A 19906-nucleotide genomic window follows, 5' to 3' on the forward strand; every position below is an offset into this window, starting at 1 on the left:
GGCCTGCGTCCTGTCGCTGAATTGACTGGTTGATGAATTCAGTCGGCTGAATTAACTCTTCTCTTTCTATATGAAGTGACAATTAGAAGTAATTAACTCCCATTCAACCTGGGAGAGTCAGTACATAAAAACACCTTCGTGAGCTTTGAAAAATTGAACAAGTGCTTATTTACATATTTAGTTTTGATTTTCTCTATAAATCTGGTTGAGGTATAATTTACATACGACAAGCTGTGAAATGCTTGCTGGCCCGCCCTGCACCTTTGGGTGAGGACAGCCAGGGGGCGCAGTGGAGCGCCCCAGGACCGGTGGGGAGACGGAGCCCGTGCGCAGTGCCCTTTCGTCCTGTCTTCTGTTCTTGGGCCCTAGTGCGCTCCTAGATGAGCAAGAATAATGATACCTGTCCTGCTGTGTGGGAAGAAGGTTAGCTGCGATTATGGGGTATGGGAAGCGCAGGACACAGGCACCAAAGTGTTGTTTGTTTCCTTTTTATCTTTGCCCAGCCCGGCCCCCCCCCCCACCCCTCTGTAAAGTGTGGCTGCTTCTGAGCACCCTTGCTGCCCGCAGTTAGCATGCAGAAAATAAGACAGAGTGATGTGGCTTCTTGATTTCTGTGGGGCAATAAGAAGCTTATTTGCACGTAGCCGGATTTCTTTCAAGCTGCAAAAAATTTTGGAAATTAGGCAAAGCAATATATGTTAAAACATGCAAAATATAATGAAGTATTTAAAGCTTGCCCGTGCTTTCACATCTTCCTGTGGTAGATTGGTTTCCTTCTCTGTGGTGTGAATTTCACGACCTTGAGTCTCTTGTTCCCTGCCTCATTCTCTGTCGCATGACATTGGATGACATTGGGCAAATGAAATGGAAACCCTGCTTGGGTTCTGCAAGAATTGGTTATCCTGGTTTTGAGTGCAGATGGAAATAATGGAAAAGGAAGAAAACGAGACGGTAAAAGGGATGCTAAAGATGAGAGCAAAGAAGAGGAGATTGGAGAGGTTGGTTCTCTGTTCCCGTCATTTCTGTGTGTCTGCTGTTCCGTGACCTGCACCCCCGTGGACAGAGAGGGTTAAGGTGCCATTCCCAGACGACTGTTTAACCCGTCCATTTAAAGCTGTCGTTCACCAACAGGATGCCCGTGTCCTCTGCGTGGTGGCAATGATTCGGTGTCCCTGCTGCTCCGTGGGGCACCTTGCACTCGGCATGCATCATTGGACAGCTAATTTGTTTTTATAAACTCTTCAGGCACTTAATTAAATCTCGCGTGCTGTCTAATAAAAAAATTGACAGCAAATATACTAACAACACGCTCTGGGTGACGGAGTCACATCGGAGGAAAACGTGGAGTGGCCGCTTTCCCAGATTTAACGAGCTCCGCGCCGCCTTCGGCTGCTCTCTGCCTGGCGCTCCTGCTCTCAGCCTCTGCGTGTGGGCGCCTGCTGCTCGGGGGCCCTGTCCGTGGCCGGTGAACTGCGACCCACTTTTTGAAAAAAAATTATCTAGGAAAATTGGGATGTATCCTATAAGACTTGGAAACAAAAGCCCTGACTGTATATAAATGTTTGAAGGTTGACCAAGGTCTTCGGTTGGAAGGAGGCCGACACCTGGCAGAACCCCAGGGCATCTCTTGGGTCGTGGGTGGAGGTTACGGGAGGAGTCGCTCTCCTACCTTGGCTGGGGGTGGGGACCAGGACACTTGACGCAGTGTTGAAGCAGCTGCTCCTGCTGCCCCTGCCTCACTGAGCCGTCACTGGGGGTCCTGCATTGGCCTGCTGCCTTTGTCAATGAGGAAGGTCAAATGGCATATATTCTGAGTGGGGACCGAGCGGAGTCATCAGTAAAGCAGCGAGGAGAGACTCTGCAACGGAACGCCTTTCGCTTCTTGTGTTCTGTGAATGCTTCCGCGACCCCCCACGTCACCTGCCTGCGCATCCAGCCTGAGGCTTGTTTTCTTCGTACATTTGTTTCCTGACAGCCAAAGCTCTCCACTGTAAGCGAAAGGACTTCAATTTGTGACGTCGCCTCCCCCCACCCCCGACGCTATTGTGTGAGGTGTCCAGCCTGAGATCTAAAGACTGTGTTTTTCCCACCGCCCTCCCTCTAGGAATCCCGGCTCTCGTCAGCCTCAGCCCAGCTGCTCTTGCTGCGTTGCCTCCTGCAACGAACAGCAACGCAGGCAAGAAAGCTGGGGGTCGTGCTGGGCTCTCACCTGCCCTTGGACACGGAGCTGCGGCAGCTTCCAGGTTTCACCTCCTCGATGTCCCTTCCGTCTGCCCTTAGGTCTCGTCAGGGTTTGCCGGGGCGACCCATTCGTCCCTGCTTCCCTCTCACTCCCTCTGATTCCTCTTTCACATTGTGGCTCGTCCTCTTTGTGCTTTAAAATTTGTATCTATCTATCTGTTTATTTTCTTTATTTTTTAAAATTAAATTTATTTGGGTTGACGTTGGCTAATAGAATTATATAGGTTTCAAGCGCACAATGCGATGGTCTGTATGTTGCCTTGTGTGCCCATCACCCACAGTCCAATCTTCCGTCACCGTGTATTTGACCCCCTCTGCCCTTCCGCACCCCTTGCCCCCCACAGTCGCCTTTTTAAAAGGCATATAGGATCGCGTTCCCAGTTCCTCTCTCTCCACGACTGGCATTTCAGGATCAGGGTTACACTGGGGCTGCAATGACGCCGCCTCGCCCTGGCCCTCGTCTCGCCTTCCGGCTTCCTTTCTTGCCGCTCCTGTTCCGCCGCAGGGACTGCTGTCTGGGCCTCAGGCAGTGGCCGGGGGCAGGACACCGCAGCCCGGGTGCTTCTCACCCGGCCCGTGCTCACGGCTTCCTTCTCCGCCTCAGACCCTCCTCGGCCACCCCGCCTCGGTCCCAGCGCCCTTGCTGTGGGTGCTCTACGCGTTTCTCTCTCCTCATGCACATCCAGTCTTGAATGTAGCGGTAAGCTGCTCAGGGGAGGGAAAGAGACGCTGTCCAATTTTAACTTGATCCCCAACCCCTAGCATAGTCCCTGGCCAAAGCACACTCTCAAGAAATGGTTGTTGGATGAACAAATAAATGTCCAAACTGCATTTTGTCTACCAGTGAGAATGCGCATGTTATTACTAGTCGATTATTCTACTAATAATAGAATCCTCAAGTATTAGTGCCTTTCAGGTCAAACTAGTTAAAAACCAGACGGCAAAGTCCGGCTCTGTCATTTGCTAGCTGTGTAACCTTGGACAAATTACTTCCTCTCTCAAGGCTTCAATTTTCCCATCTGTAAAATGGGCTAATAGGAATTGTTTTGAGAATGAAATGAGATGGTGCATGAGAGGTGTTTGCGTTACACACAGGGCTGAACGAATGTCAGTTGCTACAACAGTAATCACCAGTAAAATGTTTAGATGTTATAAGTCTATGTCGATAGTCTTTTAAACCTGCTGTCCTTGTGCCTTCTGTTCAGAATTGTTTGCAAACAGGCTGTTGTCATAGCAGCAGTTGGAGGGCCTTGGAGTGCCTTGCCTAGCCCTTTGAGAGAAGATAGAAACCAGAAAGTCCACAATGGAGGGACTTTCTAATATTTCGCAGTAGACAAACAAAAGTTATTTTCCTCCACGGCAATGCATTGGGTGGAATGACCTTTATCAGTCGATGACAGCGATCTAGCAGAAGGGACAGTTTTCCTATTGACCTTTATACAATGTGCCAGCTTGTCTCCCAGCACCAAATAAGTTACAATTGACAGGCGTGATAGAACAGCGACCCGACAGAAGCTTTTGTTTGGAAGGAGACTGAAGCAGCCCCCGTGAGCTATAGAATGCGGTGACTTTCCTGTCCCCCAGGGTGGCATAGAGTGACTACTACCTAAGTCACTGCCAGAACCCTTAGTGTAATGAGTTCCCCTGGGAGTTTGTTTTTAAATGAGATTTGTTTGTAATGAATTTTTAGTGCCATGGGCCTGATTACTTTGCACAGACCACGCTATGTTCTTTCTACTCGCCTGTCTTTGTTAGTGCTCTTCTTGCCAAAACATCACGGGATGTTTTCATTTCATTGTTTCTATTGCTTCATTTTTGCCTTTCCTGAAATGTTGCTACTTCCCTTTAGTTTTCTGCTATGGAGTGGTTTTCCCTCGAGGCTTTTCTTCATGAGGCTAAGGTGTGAGCTTCGCAAGTTTGCTCCTTCCCCAGGCAGCGGTGGGCAGCGGTTCTGGGAAGCAGGGAGCGACTAAGCAGAAGGGCCAGCCCCGCAGGGCGGCTGCAGGAAGGTGTCCTGAGAATCAGCCCCCCTGGGCCGTAGTCCCGGTTCGGTACTAGCCGCATGGATAACCACAGGCCATTGACTTCGCCTCTTCTGGAAGCCAGCAGAAAGATGACATTTATATTTGGAGTGGGTGGCAGCTGTTGGTCCCAATTATGAAAATTAAACGTGGAAATGGGCCTTTCATTCTGGATCTTTTCCCAGAGCCAGATCTGTTGCGATGTGAGAAATCATATCTTCATCTGCTAAACGGGCACGGCAGCGTCCGCCCGGTCGGCCTCGCTGGGAATAACTGGTGTGGAAAGCGCGCCGATCGCACACCGGCGCCCACACCTCAGCCAGCCTCCCTTTGCCTGGGGAGTGTGGGAGACAGTTTCTCCTTTTTAATCTTTTCTACCATCCAAATGAAAAAAAGCTCTTGGAGAAAAAATTAGAAAGAAATTTAAAAAATGCTTTGGAAGTTAGAAATCCAATAACACTCCCAGAACCACAGCTGAGGATTTGGCCCCATGTTGCAAGGAAATCTGGCTGACATGAACGTTTTATGCATTTCTGTGGAATCAGAAATTCCCTTGCGTCTCTGAAATGTGCCTGTCCCCATCAAAACAGTGGCCGAAGATGTAAACCTTTTGTTTTTCTTAAAGACCTTAACCGATGAAACGTTCGCTGAACTCATGTGAACTTGGGGCAGCAGCATAAACTTGGCAGCTTGGGGTTGGCCGTATTTCAGCTCCTGGACGTTTTTGACTCTGTGTTTTCTTCACAAGTCGGGAAAGCTGTGGTTTTCAGTCCGTGCTCTGCGGGGTCTCGGGTGCTGAGGGGAGCCTGCTGGGAGAGAGCGCCACCCAGAGACCGGAGCGCCTGGGCTTTTACTGGTTGTTAGGCCTCCTGGAAGATGGCATCTTAAAAAGGTACCATTGCTAAAAAAAACCAAGGCAAAACAATGTAAAAAGAAACAAACCCAAAAAGTAAACAAAAAACTTGAAAAGCACTGCAGTTAGGACTTGCAAAGGATACCTCGCAAACGCTGAAACTTAGTTGAGAGGAAGAGATTCCTTCTCAATCCAGGCTGCTTTTTCGTAGTTAACGGAAGCCTGACCTTCGCGGGTCCAAAACACAGTAGCTCGGGGCGCCCAGGCATCGGACTCGGAGTGGGTCCCGACGGCGGCGGGGACGGAGTGGCCAGGCACGCTCTGCTGTGGAACCAGCCCTTCGCATCGTCCACACGCGCAGGCGCTCCCGCTCAGCTGGTGCAAGTGAGGGCTTCCAGCTCCGCAGTCAAGGCTGTGACCCCGTGTCCATCCCACTTAGAGCCGTTCATTTCCTTCTTGGCAGCTGGAACCAATCGCTTTGGATCCACCATGCAAACCTCAACATCCAGAACCAACTCCTGTTACTGAATCTCCCAAAATTTAAATACACAGAGCCAGCCATTACTTCTTTTGATATAAAAGAAAAAGAGGATTTGGGTGGGAGAATACACTCATTTAGGCTAAGGGTGGCATCTCCTCTCTCTCTCTCTCTCTCTCTCTCTCCCCCTTTCTCCCCCCCGCCCCCACCCCTCGCTCCTTCCAGGGTAGCAGATGCTGGCTCTGGGCTCGAGAGGTCAGCTGGGCATTTCTGCACACCCTCCAACTTCGCGCACTGAAATCCCCACCCTCTATAATGGCATGAAAAACCACTATATTGTTCAACATCTGTGTTTGAAAAATTAAGATTTCTGTAGGGAAAGAAAAACCGCACCCAAAAGTGAGTAGAAAAATGCGCTGTGATTAGCGCCAGCGATGAGAGTGAAACTCTCGGGGCCTCTGGGCGCTAACCCTCCCCTGCGGGGCGGCGTGTGCTCAGCGCAGGCGGGATGTCTGGGCAGGGCGCCGCTTGTCCTGCACGCTGTTTCCTGACGCGACAGTCTTCCCTCTTCTCGTCCAGAAACGCTGCCCCGAGGTCAGATGCGCTGGCCGTGGGCTTTTTATGGAACTTCTTCTGGCCCGGTTTCAGTGAGAGCCGTTCCTTCTGTGCAGTCCCACGCCGACAGCAACGGTGACATCTCCCGCCGCACGTCTGTTATGTCGGGCTTCCCCGAGAGTCGGCCCAGCGCAGAGAGTTAAAAATATCAATCCTGTTCTGGTCTGTAACTTATGGTTTACAGTGCTGTCGTGATCTTTGTCTCATCAGTTGGGTTATTACCCCCTCCGCCATCGTTCAATGTCGTTCTCGAAGTCAGGCTTTTGCCCTCTCCTGGGACCTGCTGGGGTGGGGAAGGGCAAGAAATGCTGTTTCGCCCTCCTTCGCCCTCCTTCCTCCCTCTTCTGGGGCTTGCGGGGTGGGTTACATCTGAGGACCTTCTAGTGCCTGGTGGCAGGTGTGTTGTACCCAGTGCTGATGTCTGGACAATGAATCCTTTAAGTCAGTGGCTTTCTGTTTCTGACAGGGACCCCAGTCAGAAATATACCACAGTCCTCTGCTCACGTGGAACAAAAACGCAGCCCACTCTGACATCATGGTTCTTCTGTTCCACTTCAGGAAAAACGACCGTTGGTCTCCGTGCTTTAAGCTGATACTAGCACCCACTGGCGGCTGGAACAGCATTTGGAAAAAGACTGCCCCGGGCCTTCTGACTTTGAAGGCTCCGCAGGCCCACCCTGTGCGCGGGGCCGGCGCGGATGCTGCTGGCTTGGGCTGCGGCCTGGGATGCCCGGGGCCGTGGGAAACCTAGAATTACCCGAGTCTTCAGGAGATCGCAGGCCTCCAGGAGAGAGTGTCCCCTTTTCCTGCCTCCCCGAGGGCTCGGACCAGGGTTGGCGGGGGCACCAGAGCAGCCTGTGGGCTCTAGAGCTCTGCAGACATGCCACCCTGGATGAGGCGCAGGCTCCCCCCATTTCAGACACTCTCAGGTTCCGGGTGTTTTCCCCAGGCCCTGGACCCGGGAGAGAGAAGCAGCATGGGATGTTCCTGCCTCTTGCCCTTAAGGAGTGCACGCCGTGCCTCGGGCTCCCTTTCCCTACAAAGACAGGCTTTTCTCCTTTAGTCCTTGGGGTATGAACACCGGTCAGCCTTCTAGTGAACTCCCTTCTCTGGTACATAGCTCGCCCCAACAGGTGGCCCGGAAGATGAGGCTCCCCGTGCTTTTGTTCTGCCCTGTGGCCTGTGTCCACTGTACCTCTGGCACTAACCTGAACACTGCCACCTCTCCCCAGAAAGAACAGGTGTCACGCGTACTTCACGCTCTCAGGTCTCACTCTTGCTGGCTTAGGCGAGTCGTCAAGGGGCTTCTGAGTGCCAGGCGCCTAGCATAGCTTTGCTTTTACCAACAAAATGGCCAAGTGCCATTTAACCAGACACGGTTGGTTTTCTGTACAGAATTTCATTCTCATTCACTAGAGTTCTTCATCGTCCATGTCACCATAGGAGGGACTCCTCATTACCTGTGGGGTCACTGTGTGTTTCCAGGTGGCACTGGCCTTGTGGAGCCGGTGTCTTTGAGGGGATGAGGCTGGTTCTCCGAGTCCATGCGAGGCTGCAGCCTGGAGTCGCTGCAGCTACTGGAATGAACTGCTGTGTCTGTGAGCGTGTGGCCGAGAGCACAGGGAGGCCCCGGAGCTGACAGGTCGGGGCCAGTGTCCCTTTCTCCCCCAGCCTCTCTCCTTAGTGGCTGCTGTTGGCCGAGCCTGACTGCAGCCAGTGCAAAGCCAGAACCACGGTTGGTCTGCAGGGTCCAGGCCAGCGCCCCCGCTCAGAAGATGAAGGTGGGCACTGAGCGACTAGGGCTCAGTAACGGCCACATCCCCAAATAACACCTTGATTCTTCATGTGGTGAACCAGCTGAGAGAGAACCCGGGGGGTGAAGCGGGCGGGGGTCTAGACGTCAGCTCCGGAACTGAGGAAGCCAACGCCGTGTGTAGCCTGCGGTCCAGGTCTGTGACAATGACAGGCCTCGGGATACCCAACCCCAGAGTAAGAACTACCCACCCAGCCCCGGGCGGGGACAAGAAGCTGCCGGGTCCTCTTTGTTGGGGGCCTGCCCTCATAAGCCTTACGTTTTAAACATAATTAAAACTATAGTTGATGTAGTATGTTAGTTTCAGGCGTGCAGCATAGTGATTAGACATTTATAGACCTTACGACATGAGCCCCTTGGTAAGTCGAGCAACCAGTGAACCAGAGCCCTGGGAGGGCAGAGTAGAACGGGGGCTTCCCAAGGTCACCTGGCTGCCACCAAAAAGGGAGGGCGGAGGGGCAGGGCAACTCCATCTCCCTGGGCGAGTGTAGGGGACGGGGCAGGGAGACAGTCCTCATAGACACTTAGGAGCAAGAAAGAGGCACTTGCTCCCGACATAACAACCCCGAAGCAGCTGACACAGCATGAACAGGCTGAGAGTGTCGCTCCAAAATGCATTTACGCAAAAACAAGCGTGTAGGTGACCGGCACAATAGGGTTCCAAGTCATGTCGCTGTTCCACTCTGTCCTAATTCAGGGGGCAGTTTTAGAATACCAAGAGAAGAGAAAGAGATGGCCTGCTGAGTCTTTCTGGAAATGCCATAGATGTCTTCCTTCTCTGCCCTTGACAGAGGGGGGTCGCCCGCGGGTCTGCCCTCCCCTGCAGGACTCCTGGGTGCCATGATCCTGGGTTGCTAATTAAGAGAAGGCTTTCATGCCCCATACAATGCACGTAGGAGCAGGGCTGGCATAAAAATGCAGTCAGGGCTTGGTAATTGATACGATTATGACTTTTTCTTAAAACACCCACGCACCAGTGCCTGCTACCGCTTGTTTGCTGGTGTTTGCAAGATAATAAATGCGTGAGCACATAGCAAAAGATTGTCGTGGAAAACTTAGGAAGGCTTCATTATGCCTCGTCTTAAGATAGCTTGTTTCTCTTTCTCTTTGTGGACACCAATGCTCCTCGCTGCAGTTTTATGCTGCCTACCTGCAGCTATTTCTGTTACTGGTCTTGTTGCTAATGAGTATGATGGAATTTAACACAGCAGTGGGTCATGGTGCTCCTCGAAGGGCTTTCTGACATCTAGGTGCTTCACTACCGCCGGTACCTGGGAAGCGAAAGGCAGCCTGTGCCGCCTACACGTGTGATTGGAGGACTGGGAGGGAGCCGGAAGGAGGGAGGGAAGCTGCTGTCTGTTGTCCATTAGGGCAAAGGTAGCACCGAGAAGACTGGCCTTGAACCCCTCTGAACTTGACAGTCCCCCAGGTGTCTGGCCTCATGGATTGTGTGCTGGATTTAAAGCGATGCCATTTGAGTTGAATTAAACCTGAATCAACAAGCTAGGGCCGCCACAGCATCTCTTTTTGAATTATTTTTACTTTTTATAGATATAATTCTGCCACGTGTGTTTCTCAAAACCATTCACGGTCATTCTTATCATTTCCCAATAATCTGGTGGCCCCATTGGATTAATATTATCATTCTCATATGTAAGATGAGGAAACTGAGTCTTAGAGATGTTAAATAATCCCAAGTCTGTAAAGTTGGTCCCAGTGAATCTAGGACTGCAGCCTGGGTCTCCTGATTCTTAAGCAAATAAATCATCTAAAAACTGTGATTTTCTTCTGATACTAGAGGATCTTACATACACAAAGAGAGGAATTGCAATGACCCCTCCTTACATTGTTCACTTGATTACTTTATACATTCTTAGATCTTTATCTTAGGATAACACTTTATACGATCTGTGATGTGTTTTTCTTGAAGATTCTAGTTGTAAGGATTATAAAGCCAAGCTTTGTTTTGAGAGCACGCACGTAGCCCTCCCTCGTGCCATAAGTATTGATTAAGTGCCTTTCATAGCACACAGTCCCTAGGTACTAGGGAGGCAGCCACCAACAAGGCGACGTTGGCTTGTGCCTTGAGAAGCCTCCAGTGCAGTCCCCTGCTGCTGGACAGCGCCTGGCCGGAGGTGCCTTCTGGGTCCAGGAGTTGGATGGCTTCACCAAGTGAGGGTCACTGAGCTGTCAACTACTCTTGCAGCTCAGGGGCTGGACCTCTGTCCTTGGAGTTAATGTTTAACCACCGAAGGGCCTCCTGGCTGGGGCTGTGACGTCATGCCACCTGGAACCACGTGGGGATTCGGTTGGTTCCACAAAGGACGCGCGGTGCTTCTTGCATTGCTTTCTGCCACTATTGCATTCCTGCTTGGGGAAAACGTTACCACTCACTTCATGTTGATTGCTAGAATCTACATGGTATCTAAGGACTCTGGGAAGATTCTTCTAAAACTCCTCCTGCCGAGCCTTCAAGTCTTTAAGCCTCTCCTTAGCACATACAGAGGCATCGCTTGAAGCCAGTGCATGTGTGGGGGTTCGCAGCCTGCTAAAGCCTTGCTCTTTACCAGTCATTCGTATCCTTGGCTGCTGTTTTGTGATTTCTCTCTAGGAACATCACCTTTGAACTGAAGGCCACTGTTTTACTTGTGCTGCGGTGCTTTGGCCAAAAGAAAACAGCTTAGTTCTACTTTGTTCCAAGGGACGAGTATTCTCGCATGCTTTATTTCTTTTGATTGGACTCCATCCTAATTGGAATGGCTCATGCTAGTGGAAATAACTTAATCTTCTGAGGTTTTTTTGGTGAAATATGCCATTTTATTGAGATCCCTTTATGCCAAAGAATTTAAGCTATTCATGGTGCTATGTCGTCAGCCAGAGTCCGATTTAGTGTGATCCTCGTTGACACCGAACATTTCACTGGTGTGGGCTAGTTGTCCCTTGCAGAAAAGTATACACACACACACACACACACATATCTATGGGGTTCGCATTATATTTAAAAAAATAATGATTGTGGTTGCTCCACAGCGCACTTCTAATATCCTGAATTTCATTAAAGATGGATATGGGGTGGGTGGGGGGAGCGACAAAAGTAGGTTTGAGTATGCAAAACACGTTTGTTCTTATATTATTATTTATTATTGTGTTATTTTTATATGAACTGTCAGCCTACTTTGCCCTGCCTTTATGTTAAAAGATGTCCTACAAAAAAACCAAAACAAAACAATTAAGTCTTAAAAGATCACAAGTCTCAGCGACACCCATTGAAAGGTGCAAGAGCCTGTGGTTTCTGCGCCCTCACAAGCAGGCGAGTCCGGCTAATTTCTCCTGAAAACACCAGCTGAGCAAATTACTCACGAACAGTCTGTGCACAGGAGCTAACTGAATGCCACGTTCAGTGGCAGAGTGAAAACTGTATGCCGCCATAACCAATGGAGGGAAATAATGAGTAGGCATTTGAATTCTTTCATTTGTATAATTTCTAAAAATACCTCAGTGCCAATCGTGTGTTCCATGTCTGAGAGGCACATCAGTCTGTAAAATGGTCTCCAACCCTTTACCCAATGTGGAGAAAAACAAAGGAGCCTGTGAAGGAAAAACATACAAGTAACCATTTGGATTTTCAGTAACGTCGTTCTGCAAGGTTCCTGCTGATGTGGAAAAGGACCAGGGGTCATTTTAAGTTATATTATTGTTTGCCAGAAATGTCTCATTTCTTTGTTAGGATAGGCAGTTTGCTAGAAAGAATTGTTCTTTTAATTTCTCTCTTAACTGGACCATACCTAATAAACTTCAGCATTCAGTATACGGAGTGGGTCCATTTATCAGCCATGCATCTGGATTGCTAAGTAAGTCAGTAATTGTCTAAGTGATTAACCCATTTTCATAATGACTGATCATATATCTACATTCAATTAAAGTGAAGAACATGGCATGAAAGATCATTTCACGTAGGAGGGTCTGCCATTACATTTTAAATAAATTTTTCTTCCAGAGTTTACACATTTTTAAATGGACAAAAATCACGCCCAACTGTATTTGACTTTAGAATCAGTGCTAGTTGACCCAAGGTAGGAACCCGACTTGGCTGAATGTACAAGCCGATACTTGCCTTTTATTTCTAAACGTGGACTTCTTAAAAAAAAACTAATTAATGATTAAAGCAATAGATGATCGTTGTAAAAACATCTAGAAAGTTTAGAAATGTAAATAAAAGAGAAAAATGAACTTTATTCTCAAGGTGCAGGGATAGCCACTGTTAGTACTTTGGTGTGTGTCCTTTCTGACCTTCTTCCTGTCCTGCTGAGTGGCTTTTCCTCTCTTGCCCTTTCTTTTGGGTTCTCTGCATTGTAACTATTTGAAAATGATCTGAAGAGTGTTCCTCCTTCTTGGGGTAAGTGCTTTCAACTGGAGAGCTGGCTGGGTCTCTCTTCCTCATATAAGCAGTAGGGTGATGTCAGTGCGGGCAGCGGTGGTGGAGGAGGGGGTGGAGGACGGGGTGGGTGTAATGTTGGCTGTGGTGGGGGTGCCGGTGGGGCGCATTCCATGGCCCTTAGAAAGACGTGGACGACTTATAGTTGCCGTGGAGATTCAGCCACCGCAGATTCTGAACAGCGGACACGGGCCACGGAGGCTTCTGTAAAAGGTAGCCAAAGTTCAGTTGTCCGGTTATGTCCCTGGGATATTCGGGGATGGACATTTGGTGACAGAAACATTGTCTTACCAGTTGAATGTTAAGAGTTGAGGCAAAGAGTACTTCAGAGTGATTCATCACCAAACACTCTTTCAGAAGCTCACCATTCCGAGGCATTTTGTATGTCTTCTGGTGCGTCTGAATCCTGCAGCTTTAGGCATTGTTCGCAAGCCTGTTGGCAGCAGGCGTGTACACAGTCGCACGCAGACACGCGCATACACGCAGACACACACACAGCTTGCTGGGCATATGACATACCTAAGGTCTGGGGCAGCACCTGGAATTTGCATTGCTTTTGCTATTTTGATCGCTCGCTCAGAATTTATTTTGCTGGGTAAATTCTTGTTGAGGTAGAACAAACAGATGGTTCAGAGCAAATATTCTAGTGAAATATTTCAAAGTAAATCAACAAATATGTGTTAAGGACAAGGTGACAGGCTGTGCCCTGAGTGGCCCAGTATCACGGTTAAATTATTGCTTGTCTTCCAGAACTTTTATCTCCCCCAAGTGTTTGTTTTCCCTTTTCTACCATAACCAAAGCGATTTCTTAGTCTCCTTTCTGCACATTGGCGAGCTTAAAATATTACGTTGCTAGAAATCCTCTTTGTTATACACTGAAAATATCTATGACCCAGGGAAACCAAGCTTATGCTAAGCAATTTAGCATTAAGAATTAGAGGAAACCAAATCTCCATTTTTATGCAGAAATCAAAGAGTAGCATAAGTAACCAGTACGCCATTTAAAAATACAGTACATTTCTAAATAATAAACGGCTCAAGACTTTACAGCTATTTTATAATTAGAGAAACTGAGAAAATGTCACCTACCATCACAGACTGATGGCCAAAACTCTTAGTTCCGCCCAAGCTTTTTTGTGGTTCTTGTTTTTAAACACATTTGTTATCATCAAGTATAGATACTGTGTATGTATCATTTTATACTGTTTTTCTCCTGTGATATTAAAATATCTCCTCACAGTTTTTCTAATTGTCATTTTGACTTGCTACGTTCCATTCCATGCATGGACATACCACAATTTATTTAACCATTCCCCTCAAATTGGATTTGAGGCGGCTTCCACTTTTGTGGGTGTTTATGTGTTTGTTTTGGCTGCTGAAGGCTTTCTGTGAGAAGGAGTTGGATGAAGCGGCCGATGGGATCGTTGGCACACAGACAGAGCACTCAGGTATGTGTTTCAGGTACAGGGTGTGATTTTCTTCAGAGAACACAGGGGTTCGGAACCCAGGTTTGGGGGTCAGTCAGACCGGGGCTTCATTTCTGATTCCACACACCTGTGTGACAAATCCCGAGGCATTTCTTAACCTTTCCATGAGTTTCAGTCTTTTGACCTGCAACGGGGGCATAGCTGGGTCTCCCTCATGAGGTCAAGGTGAGGATAAAGTGATGGGCACAGAGCAGTGCTCAGAAACTGGTTGCTAGTTTTGTGTCTGCAGGATGCTTCATCTGAATAGAAACAGTCATTCACTGATTCAGGGGTGTCTAAGCTTTCAGCGTTTCCGGGCCACACTGGAAGAAGAATTGTTGTCTTGGGCCACACGTTAAATGCATTGCAACACATAATCATAAAAAAAATCTCATAATGTTTTAAGTAAATTGACGATTTTTGTATCGGGCCTCATTCCTAGCCATCCTGGGCTGCGTGTGGCCCGCGGGCCGCAGGTCGGGCACCTATTTAATTAGCGTTTGCCGAGTACCTGCTGTGTGCCTGGCACTAGCGAGGTGTTGGCAAGGCAGAGGAAGATAAGGTCCAGCGCCTGGCCAGTGGTCCCCGAGTCTCCAGGGACCCAGGGGAATGAATGGGGAAGCTAGGAGAACAGGGTGGCACCCAGGAAATGGCATAGAAAAAGCCCAGCGTTTGGCACCAGAAAAAGTAAAGGTTCAAATTCTGACTCTGCTGCTTATTCATAGGCCTTGGGCAAAATGATTTAAATTCTCTGCACTTCAGTTTCTGCATTTTCTCCCCTACTCTACAAGTTGTTGTGAAGCTCAGAAATAATGTATATGCAGTGTCGGCATAAAGGAGATGCTGAAAGATGATTATTATGCTTGATGTCTTCGGTGTCCCAAGAGTGGCTGATTTTTATGATAATGAATCTGACAAATTCCGCTATTCTGATATGTCAGAGACCAGCTCAGTTGTGCTCACATTAGTCTGAACTGCACTTCGTAACAGTCTAACTCTTTGTAAACTGGTCATCTCCGCGTGATGTGCATGGTAATGGAGAATTACTAGAATATTCAGCTCTCAATGAATAGCATATCTTGGCCATTATGTAAAAACCAAGGGAAAGTGAATTATGAAGACACTGGTTGCTTCTTGATGTTAAAGGGCCTCCGTAGACTGTGCAATGGCTGCACAGCCACAAATCCGGTTTACACCGTGTGGTCTGTCATCCCACAGACAGAACAAGGCGGTGGGAACTGAATCAATTCAGCAGGATGCCTTTATGTAGGAAGATTTCTTGCTGCTCTGTAAATGCTTATTTATTCATAGGTGTAGAAAGTGCTTTTCTTTCATTCTGTTTCTAGGTTTGACCCCACGTAATGGGCGTTCGGTACTCATGGGCTGAGGAATAGCAGATGAGCACTGACCCTCTAATTAAACATTAATAAGTCTGTGATAATAGCATCAAAAGTACATTTACGTGATCGGACATGGAATGAGATGATGGTTACCATTTTTATTGCTGAGGCCCCAGAGGCAAAGCATGTTAGATACGTAAATTGAATATGTAGTATCAATTAGGATGTATTATCCAGTGCATCCTCATGCCTAGTGCTTGGTAACATCTTCCATTTTGAATTTGAGTTTATTTATTTGTTTTAGCATACAGCTATGTTTATAAAACGCAATCAGAATTTCTAATATTACTGCCCTCTGTCAGTCAGGTGATCAGTCAACCACCTTTATTCCGTATCTGCTATGCAACACTTTGTATAATTCTGGCCTTAGATCTTGCGATATAACTGGAACAGATCAACAAAGTCTCCCGAACGCTCACAGAGGTTTAAGAGAAAGGAAGCGCCGGAGAAAGCAAGTCATGTTTCCTCAACCCCTGGGCCAACGAGAACACGAGGGGGTTGACACAGCTACAGGCACCTACAGATCAGAAAGACAGCATTGCACAGTGCTGCGTTGATCTCTTTATATCTTTAAAAAGCAATTCGTTTTGAAATAATTTTCCACTTAGGGAAAAGTTGTGAGTCAGGACGCATATCCGCCTCCCTCTGCCCCTCAGCTGGGTGCCCGTCCGCCATCATCAAGCCTTCTCCTGACCGTGGAGAGCAGCCGCAGGCGGGATGCCCCGTCACCCCCACGTGCCCCTTGTGCATTTCCCCAGACAGGGACATTCCACAGGCCACCAACCTGCCGCCCTCCCAGTCAGGGAGTCATGGTTGACATACCACTCCTAGCCGGCCGGCAGACCCCATTCACATTTCACCAACCATCGAACATTGTCCTTCCCTCCTTTCTGGTGCAGGGACATGCATTGTACACAGTTACCATGTCTTGTTAGTCTCCTCCAACTTAGATTTGGTTTTCGGCTTGATGAGTTTTATGTTTTTATGTTGATTTAGTTGCTAATAAGAAGGATTTAAAGTGGCTTATGAAAACATACAAAACAAACAAAATAAGGGAATCGACACGTGCGTTTAGTTGGACATCTTCTTGTGCCTGCTCGCTCTGCGCCAGGCAGTGCTCCCGGTGCAGGTCCTGAAACAATGACAGGCAGGGTGACATGGGCCCCGTCTCACGGACACGGGGGGCCTTGGACAAGCGGGACAAGCGCGAGGCGCCTTGTGCCAGCAGAAGCCTGGCGTGCCCAGGGAGCGTAAACCAGGGATTCCCGCAGGGGTGGGCAGGGCCCGGGCAGGGCACTCACCGAGGGGAGAGCAGCACTTGTCCGGGGTTTTCCGGGAGCGGGCACAGCAGATTCCCCAGCTCGGCGCACGCTAACGCCCTTCTCCTGGTTGCTCAGGCAGAAGCCGCTGGAGCCCCTCGTGACTTCTGTCTTCTCTCGCTCCCTCTGTGCCGTGTGTCAGAGAGCACCCTAACTCGGAGCCCCTTTCGACCCCCCCACTTTCACTTCTTGGTGGCCTCCCTCGGTGCGGGCCGGGGCACTGCCACGGCCTTGTGACTGGCCGCGGGGCTTCCGCTCCTCATGGCGTCTTCCTAACAGCACACGTGGGCTTTCCTGTTGACCGGGAGTTGATCTGTCACGGCACTGCTCGAGCCCCCCCGGAGGTTCCAGCCAGTCTCAGCGGAAACGCCAGAGCCCTTTGGGTGGCCACGCCCGCCTGGTTCCTCCCCCGGCTGCGAGCCCCTCTGCCTGGAACGCTGGGTGTAACTCGGGGAGACCTGTAGGAACACACCCGGCAGACGTGGTGCTGGCATGTGCGGGGGAACCCCAGTAGCCGGTAACCATTCCAGAGGCTGGGGTAGGCGATGCATTACAAATTGGAGAGGATACGAAGCTGTAAAATCGATGGCGACCATCCTAGTGCACTTCTCTGATCATGAAATAGAAACAGCTTGAGATACACACACTGCTAGGCAAGAGACACCCTAGAACATAGCTAATCACAGATACTTCCTGGGAGAATTTGCGTTTTCCCTGGGCTTCCTTGTGAGTGGGACTTGTGGCAGCCGTGGCCCATTTCCAGTGTTTCATTTTGCTGCATCAGCTTGTGTTCTCCGAGGACCTTCCCCCGGCAGCCACAGGGTGCAGCTGAGGACGTGGCCAGACGGGGTCTAGCTTCCTGCGGACACTCGAAGGCCAGGACCTAATGGTCCTACTGGCAAGAACCAGTCCTTTTGGGCACATGCTAGGTGTCAGGTGTGGGGCTGAACACTTTGCATAGATTACCTTGCTTAATCCTCAGAAAACGTTATGATGCGTGGATACTACCATTAGGCCCATTTCTACAGATTAGGAAACTGAGGCTTAGAAAGGTTAAGGAACTTGGAGGTCAGACGAGTTGAGGTACAGACTCAGTTTTCTCCTAATCCCTGTGTGAGTGTCTTTACCACCAAAATATGATGGCATGTGCTGGGTGTCCAGCGTGGTAGGTGTCACGCGTTATTTTAGAGCACACGAGATAAGGGCTTTATTGCTTTGCACCGAGGCTCTGATTTGATGTAGCAAGGGATAAGTAAACAACTAAATCATACAATGAATGTTTAGTAAAAATAAAAAATTAAAATAAAATAAAATTTGCAAAATGTTTGAAGCTTGGTGTTCGGGAACAGGGGCCTTTGGGCATTATCTTAGAAGACCTGTCAGGCCAGGCTTAGCTGTGCGTGGTAGGGTGGTGTCTGAATGGGCTCCGGCTGTCCCTTTGAAGAAGGCCGCACAGCCTGACAGCTCTGGCAGTTGCCTGCGACTTAGTAGGGAAGAGCAGTAAGTTCACACTTTCTGGTATCATTAGAACAAATCATTGGCACATCCTCTTAGCAAGATTTTGGCTGTTGGTCCCGACACACATGGTGCATTTATGGGGAGGTCTCTCAGTTGACATCTCTGTGGACCCAGACGTGTTGCCCTGGACACCTGGGACCAGCCTTTCCTTTGCCCGAGAGCGCGTCTGGGGAGTGGGCCAGCACGGGAGAAATGTCACTCCACAGCAGGGGTGTGCTGAGGTTACCTCTGCTGGTATATGATGCAAGGGTTTGTTCAAAATGTTTTCAAAATAATGAGCTTGTTGAAAACAGCGCTTTAGTCCGAAACTGAATCTTACAGAAACAGCGTATTGGACAATGGCTGTAGGGCTATGGAGCTAAAGGAGTCTTTGTGATGAAGGGTGGAGCCTCAAAACATCTTCTCATTGTGGCACACGTAGGAAAGGCCATATGCGCACTGCACACTGGGGTAAGCAGTAGGCGCTCACGTCCAGAGGTGGCTTCCCGGGACCCTGGGTGGTCCCAGGGCCCACCTACTACCCAGGGGTGCAAGGTACCCAGGTTGCTACACACACTCCTGCCAAGGGTCACTAGGATAGAAATTCTGATGGATGGTATTTTTAAACCGAGTCCTTACATTTTGGCAAAAAGGGCTTTATGGGACACTTGCCAATTCTTTAGGTGTTTGAGTATGAAGGTAAGTTCTCATTTGAGGGGATTCCCATTTCTGCAGTTTATATTAAAAAATTGTTTTTACAGTGATTTTATACTTATACCTTGTCCTGAGAGACTGAAGGCCAATAAAAAACAATAGGACCCCTACTTTATAACAGAAGTGGATACGTGGCCATCTATAACATGACAGAATTTGAACATTGCTTCTATGACTGTAACCGTGGCAGGTTCTCTCCTGGTGGGCAATTTCTAAGGAAACATTCTTAAAATCAACACTTAAGCACTGATTTTTTTTCAACTAATTATATAGAATTCACCAAAATTAGCAGGTTTTCTCCCACACAATCATCATGGCTTTAACAATAATTGATATTAAGTATCCTACTATGTGCTGATCATAATAATTGCCATGATATAAATATATGAACTGTACCCTCCAATAGTTAGAAAAATGAAAGGTAGGAAGGCAGTATTGTCGCCAGTAGAAAGACAGAAGAGTCTTAAAAGCACCAACTGAGAGATGGAAGTTGTGCCTAGAAACCAGTGACTTTCTGTATCATGTCATCAAGGTGGCTGTTGGTTGGAAGTGGAGCTACGAGACCCTGGATTGTCTATTTTGACTTGCACGGTTCTTTATTTGTCTCTCTTGTCATTTTGGGTTTCTAGCTGAGACGTTAAAACAAAGATTGGAAGACCTGGAGAAAGAGAAAAGCAGCCTGCACTTCCAGCTTCCTTCCAGGCAGCCGGCCCTTCGCAGCCTTCTGGTCTACCTGGGAGCTCAGGCCGAGGCCGCCCTGCGTCGGGCCGCTCAGCAGTAAGTACTTGGGGTGGCCCTCACCCTCCTCTCCCCGGGTCCCCTCCTCTCTCGGCTCCCAGAGAGTGAAGAGCTGGGCGGGGGCGGGTTTAGCTGCAGAGACCCTCAGCTGCTTTTGGGGAGAAGCTCCCTTTTGCTGGGTGGACAGGTGGAGAATTTTTCCAGAGTGAGGGACCCATGTGGGCCACCCCCTTAAGAAGCCCTTTCTGCTAATTGACAAGAGAGGCCCTCGAAATGCACAGCAAGGGCCTGGGGATTAAGCTTCCCCGGAAAGCTG

At 48.9% G+C, this 19906-nt stretch overlaps 1 protein-coding gene across 1 annotated transcript in view; it reads left to right on the plus strand.

The window, feature by feature from the left end:
- Nucleotides 1–19906, plus strand: part of DISC1 (DISC1 scaffold protein) — a 274150-nt gene that overhangs the window by 55678 nt on the left and 198566 nt on the right. Inside the window, exon 4 of the mRNA XM_054576751.1 lies at nucleotides 19482–19629. Coding sequence (XP_054432726.1) covers nucleotides 19482–19629 — 148 coding nt within the window. The remainder of the gene's footprint in view (nucleotides 1–19481; nucleotides 19630–19906) is intronic.

This window comes from Pteronotus mesoamericanus, unplaced genomic scaffold (assembly GCF_021234165.1).
Source record: "Pteronotus mesoamericanus isolate MK-2021 breed Mesoamerican mustached bat unplaced genomic scaffold, CSHL_Meso_final contig_347, whole genome shotgun sequence".
Taxonomy (NCBI): Eukaryota; Metazoa; Chordata; class Mammalia; order Chiroptera; family Mormoopidae; genus Pteronotus; species Pteronotus mesoamericanus.